The sequence below is a fragment of the Rhinolophus sinicus genome, linkage group LG02 (assembly GCF_036562045.2).
Source record: "Rhinolophus sinicus isolate RSC01 linkage group LG02, ASM3656204v1, whole genome shotgun sequence".
NCBI lineage: Eukaryota > Metazoa > Chordata > Mammalia > Chiroptera > Rhinolophidae > Rhinolophus > Rhinolophus sinicus.
The window spans coordinates 34,361,289-34,367,615 of record NC_133752.1 but is presented as its reverse complement, the minus strand read 5'-3'; the positions used below and the strand labels follow the sequence as shown (position 1 = coordinate 34,367,615).

The 6,327-nt window shown below is 35.1% G+C and overlaps 1 protein-coding gene across 1 annotated transcript in view; it reads right to left on the bottom strand.

The window, feature by feature from the left end:
• Positions 1 to 200: 200 nt before the first annotated feature.
• The window catches only part of SLC39A8 (solute carrier family 39 member 8), a 68,560-nt gene continuing 62,433 nt past the window's right edge, over positions 201 to 6,327 (bottom strand). Inside the window, exons 7-9 of the mRNA XM_019738930.2 lie at positions 4,487 to 4,694; positions 4,108 to 4,292; positions 201 to 1,894 (exon numbers count right to left, since the gene is read on the bottom strand). Of these exons, the coding sequence (XP_019594489.2) occupies positions 1,745 to 1,894; positions 4,108 to 4,292; positions 4,487 to 4,694 (543 nt within the window). The 3' untranslated portion in view covers positions 201 to 1,744. The remainder of the gene's footprint in view (positions 1,895 to 4,107; positions 4,293 to 4,486; positions 4,695 to 6,327) is intronic.

Here is a 6,327-nt window from a genome sequence, read left to right as displayed (position 1 = left end):
AAAACGGCCAAAAGATCAGCACATGGAGAGAGTAACATGAAGTGCTCAGACAATCCAAGTATACAACGATCTCCACCAAATGAGAATTTGTTGTAATATCATGTTGTAAATAGTTTCTTAACCCAGACATACAATCTGTGCTTTAAAAGGGTAAAGATTATTTCTTCAAATAGAACATAAACAGATGGCATGATAAAAAATAGATTCTATGCTTACTGATTTTAATGAACAATGATTAAGCGTTACAGTATTTATTTCCTTAATATCTTTGAAATAAACACATCACCAATTTCCTATTTATCTTTCTCCCCCATAATACCAGGTACATGGAAGTTACTAAACAAATTACAATGAATGAGTGACACAATACATGGTTTCAGGGGTGTATACTCTTTGGTCAAACAATAACTTTTTAATTGTCAGTCACAAAGTGAAATGTACATTCACATAGATGTTAAATATTCATCAAATTTGTATTACTGCTATGTGACACCATTTTATGGTTTGTGGGAAAAATGTAATTCCTGAGATCATTATTGGCTTTTATAAATCATTTTCAAATCATCTTTCCTAAAGAGACTTGGGAGTGTGAATTGGGGTTAGTGTGTTCAATTTTAGACCAACATTCCATATCTGATAAATGAGTAAACAGGCTCTATATTTTATAAAAGGTAGAAAAACAACCATGATGTGAAGAAATTTTTTCCAAAGTATACCATATAGGAAAAAATGTAGACCTAGCACAAAAGAAGTCTTTTCTGAATGACTCTCAATCCAATAAGGAATGCATATTTTCCAGTTAATCAGTCCTTGACATACAGCAGTCCAGCTGTTGTTTTGCCTATATTTAAAATATCCTTTGCTAAAAAAATTGTGTTCATCTTTTAAAAACATTGCTTAAAATTATATTCAATTCCTTTCTACAAACCAACATATTCTTTACCTTCACAAAGCAAATACATTGTACACAGAAAATGAGTTGTCAACAGCTTTACATACTGTTCTGCCATTTGTCTTCTACAACCACAACATAAGTCATACAAAGCAATTCTGACTTTTTATGGAATCAGGTAGAGTTTACACTTAGAGATAGAGTATGAGACAAAGTCTAAACTTAGTAGAGCTAGCAAAACTTTATTGATTTCATAATTCATATTGGATGGTTTTCAAAGCAATCCTATAAGAGCCTAACTGAAATATGAAACAGCAAAAGCTGTGAGCAATCTTTCTTTCTTGAGTTCATTAAGGCCTTAGAATCATTTATATCTGTGGTATATACCTTTTGATTCTCTTCAGCATTTTGATGGACTTGCTCATGAAAGCACTAGAACAAATTAATTGAAAGAAAACCACTCTGAAACTACTTGAACTTTTGATCCTACCATAGAGATTTAGAAACTCATATAACCTAGCTTGTATTTTTCTCGTTCTTGGTGCCTAAATGACTATAGAATGCATGTTTCTTCCCTTGCGATGATTTTCTAATATGCATGAAACATGAAAAAGTGGGTATTTACTGAAGTTCTTGTATAGGAGGCTTTTCAGACTAGAACTGAAACATTATGAAGCATTATTAACAACAAACAATGGCTTCTTTCACAGATCTGAAAGTAATAATCAGTTTTCTTGACCTACAGTTGAAAACAAAATGATCTTTGAACTAAACAGGATTAGCTTTAAATCCTTTTGGAGATGTTTTTATTTATTAAATGTTTTCATTAACAACACCAGCTTTCATTTCCTATTACTCCAATTCAATTTCTCCTGCATACAAAGTAATGAGCAGAATGGCTGTGAATCCAGTTAACATTCCAGCATTCTGAATCATGAAGAAGGTGAAATCGGTTTTTCTTCCAGTTACCTTTTCTCTCAGCATATCGTTCATCTCTGGAAACTGGAAAGAAGATGTATTGTTAGATAACTGTTGCCATCTTGTGGGAAAACATAAAATAGCCATTTGTAGATTTCTGTGGGGATGGGGGAGTGGTCACTTATTTCAGATGTTTAAATGCTTTAGTAGAGCTAGCATAATATCGTGTTCCCCCAAAATAAGACCTACCCGGAAAATAAGCCATAGCATGATTTTTCAGGAGGACATCCCCTGAACGTAAGCCCTAATGCGTCTTTTGGAGCAAAACTTAATTAATGTAAGAGCCGGTCTTATTTTCGGGGAAACACGGTAGGAATATCTAGTCCTATTCAACATCAACAATAATAAAAGGGCTAAAATAGTATTCCCCAAGTGAGTTAATCAGTGAGAAGGGATTTACCTCATTTTATGCACGCCCCCCCACCCCACCCCTTCTGCTTCATCCACACCATTCTTTCAGGACCTCAAATGCATCCAGCCTCTTTTGTTCCTCAAATCTTCACACCCACCAAAACTTCTATCTGAACTTTTCTGCTTCCAATTTTGCAATGAGTTAAATCCTTCAGGTTTCTGCTTAAAGCATCCTTTTCTTAAAAGGCTTCCTTTAGCCCCTTCTAACTTTAACATTAGATTCCCCTTTCATCACCTCTCATCATATATATTGCTTTTCCTTGTATTTCACAGATTTTTTTTTTCTATTTGTAATTACTTAGTTATGTGTGTGCTTTTGTTTGTTGAATTTCAGGTTCCCCTCTGTGCAGGTGGAAAGCCCCAGGAATGTGGGGACTGTGCCTCTTTTGCTCATTGCAGTGTCCCCAGTGTCTTACCAATTTCCAGGCCTGGTGCCGAAATATCAACCCATAGTAGCTGAATAAATAATTTCTTTTAGAAATCACTATACATTTAATTCCTGTTCTCTTCCATTTGTTTCCTTTTGCTTGCTCTACCCCTTCACAACATTATAAGGTTTTTAAATAAATTATGCACTGTTCTAGGATTGAAGACTATAACAATCTCATTACAGTGAAAGCAATTAAAACCCCAAGTTCTGTACTTAAAATCTACCCTTTCTCAGCAGGTGACTTCTACTGAAAAGGCTCCGTGAGGAGATCTGTAAATGCCCCTTTAAAAAACATATGCCAGAATGCTTGCTATGTATGCAGTGGTGCACTGTACCAGCATCTAAGAGGTCTCCAGAATCCACAGTAAATCACATACCTAACTTAAGAAAATTGCTATGAGAATAAATGGGTGAAAGTTGTGAAACCATTCTGAAAAGAGCTAAACTGCTATAAGTATGTACAGCATCATTTATTAGTATTATTTCTGTAAACTGAACATGCTAATAGATTCTGTTCTTATGTCAGAGAAAGGAGAAGTGGTGACTTAGCATAAAGAGAGTATGAGACATTAATTCTGTGAAGAAAAATATAAATGCAATGATGGTTCTAAGAGATGAAATCCTTGCTCTTATAAGGGTCTGCACAGAACAACGAATAGAGATAGAGAGTTATCATGTGGAACTAAGAATGCTGGTGAAGGAGATTAAATTATTAATTTATGTCTGTAACACATATTCAGTTCCAAACGCAAAGGAAATATTCCTTGATTTGCATACACGTAGCACACCTTCTCTTTCTAAAAAGATATCCATGATTCGTTAGAAAATGCACAGGACCACTGATATCCTCTCGTTTACACACACACACACACACACACACACACACACACACACAGCATGGACATAAACATAGATACAAATATATACTGATACAAATAAATATTGTTCAATTTTAATTTGCTAGTTTTAGTTTAACCAAAACAAAAAACTCCCACTGTTTAGAACTTTGAAATAACAAAATGTTGTTTACTCTAGCAAATTATTCCTCTTCCGACGTGACATCCTCACAAAAGAAAAGGAAAATGTCCTAAGGAACATTCTATAGTAGAATACAAGATTTATCCACCACAAGGCAAAAGTCTTGGAAAAATATCTCTAGTACAGCAAAACTAAATTATCTCCTCTACTGCCAATAAGATCATAGATTAAAGAATCAATGAGACTCCCTTTCAAATTACTATTAGCACAAACTACTACTCAAAAAGAGTTATCTGTTAAACCTGGAATGTCTTAAATTACAACAGAAAAGACTTCCTTTTGCTTTTAGTCAAATCATAACCCAGATGTTTATTTCTAAATTTTAATCTAAAATAAGATAAAATTTAAAATTTCTTACCATATCTGCCAGAGAAATATAGAGGAACATGCCTCCAGCAAGTGCAAATATAATATTTGGAGCAAAATTGTTGCCCACCAAAATGCCAAAAGCTAGCCCAACATAGCAGGAACATGCAGACAGGAAATTGAATAACAAGGCTTGTCGAGTGCTCATTCCTGCATTGAGTAGGATCACAAAGTCCCCTAGAGGAAGAAGAAAATATCAAGTGAAGAGTTTTTTCAACGTGGGGATGAGATAAAAGATAATCATCAATGTTCAACAAGGGCTTCTTCATTTTGATGCATCGGCAGGATTTTTAAGAGTGTGTCACCTGAAATGTCTCACTCCATTGAAACCAAGAAGTAACCAACTTTTCAATAGGAGCTGAGCCCCTCACCTAGCTCATGAGGAAACTCCTCGCACAGGATTGCTATTGAAGTGCTCAGTCCCTGGAGAAGTGACAAGGTGCAGGAAGCCCCAATCGCCAGGCCATCGATGAAATTGTGGAGGGCGTCACTGAGTGTTATCATCCAGGCAATTGTCCCGATTTCTGACAGTTTGGGCCCCTTCAAACAGGTACATGAACTTGGCTCCTTTTTTCCATCCTGTAAGACAGCAGAAAATCAATCAACAAAATAACCAACATTTCTTGAAAGTCTAAAAAATACAGAGAAGGAGGAGATGTGTTATGTCTTGAGGGAGACAAATGGTTCCAACAAAAAGTATTTCGTATTGGATAGGAACCCCATTCATATGTAACAGAGAAAACACTTATGGTAGGGAGAAAGGAGATTAATATATTGACAGGCCTTGAGCAAGCCAATTAAAAGACAGTTTATTTACTTTCCCCTTAAAACATTCCTTTTGCTTTGTACAGATCCTTACTACTGCCTTCCTGAAACGTAACAGATATTAAGTTAAGAATTTGATTTATTCACATACTTTAAAATAAAAAGTTCTTCAAAGACAAAATTTAAAGTCTATTCCATGTTACAATTTAAATGGGAAATCCACATTAAAAGCATGATGACATCACAGAACATTTATTCTATTCCCTCCTATGCTGTTATGTGACCGTGAACAAGTTACCTGGGCCTCAGTTTCTTCAGCTGTAACATGAAGAGAAGGTACTAAATGATTCATTTATTTTTCCATAACTTATTAAGTTTCCATGGTGTTCCAGGTACTATGCTGGCCATTTAGGTTGTAACGACATGGCACCTACCAGCTCTAACTTCAATGATTCTCTTAACAAATTTCATGCAATGTGATTGGAACAGGCTTGTCTTTACACTAACACTTCTTTCCATTTTGAAACAATAATAAAAATAGAAAATCCTACAGTGGATCCTTTGTAAGAACTTAAATTTACAAAATTGTAAAACATCAAATGACAACTGCCCACTAAAGCATTTTCCAGATACTGTAGAAAAAGATAATAAAATGCAAGCTCATTTTTAAGGGAAGAATTTGCAATTAACTGGAGAACATTGTATTCCTAATTCTCCTCCCCTCAACCCTACCTCAGCAGCTAATCAAGACAGTTATTGAATATCTGCACATTTTAAATCAACATGCTAGATGCCATGGGAAAGGCATGGAAGTGGAAAATATAGCTTCTGGCTTCAAGAAGTGTATTTACCTTGGAGAAACAAGATGTAAACTATATGACTAACTTTTTAAAAAATGTGCATTCTATATCTGGCTGAGAGATACTTCCTTCAGAGCAAACATTTGAGAGATTCTGCATTTACTTCAATATTGCTTCCTTAATCAAAATATTTTGGGGACTGTTCTTTCAGAATTAACCTTAGATCTTGCAATACAGCTTTCACTGTTTCATTAGTGACCAATCTTCATCTGTGGGGGATGTTTTTTGTTTGTAGATGCAGCCAAAGTCATTTGGAGCCAATAAATTCTTAAATCAATATGAAAAGAGGAAGGACTGTTAGTAGTACTAAAATAGTAGTAACAGTAGCAGTAGTCGTCATGATAGCAGTAGAAACAATCATAGCAAAGGCATATTAGCATTATTATGTGCCGGGCACTGTTCTAAACACTTAGATATTTCATTCCTTTAGAACAATTCTATGAGTTGTTAACTACTACTATTATCATCATTTTAGAGTTGAGGAAACTAAGCACAGAAAGGTTAGTGAACTTACTCAGGGATACAAAGAAAATAAGTGGGCTTTTTTTTTTAGTAACTATTTTGCTACTCCAGACTGATGGGGGGCG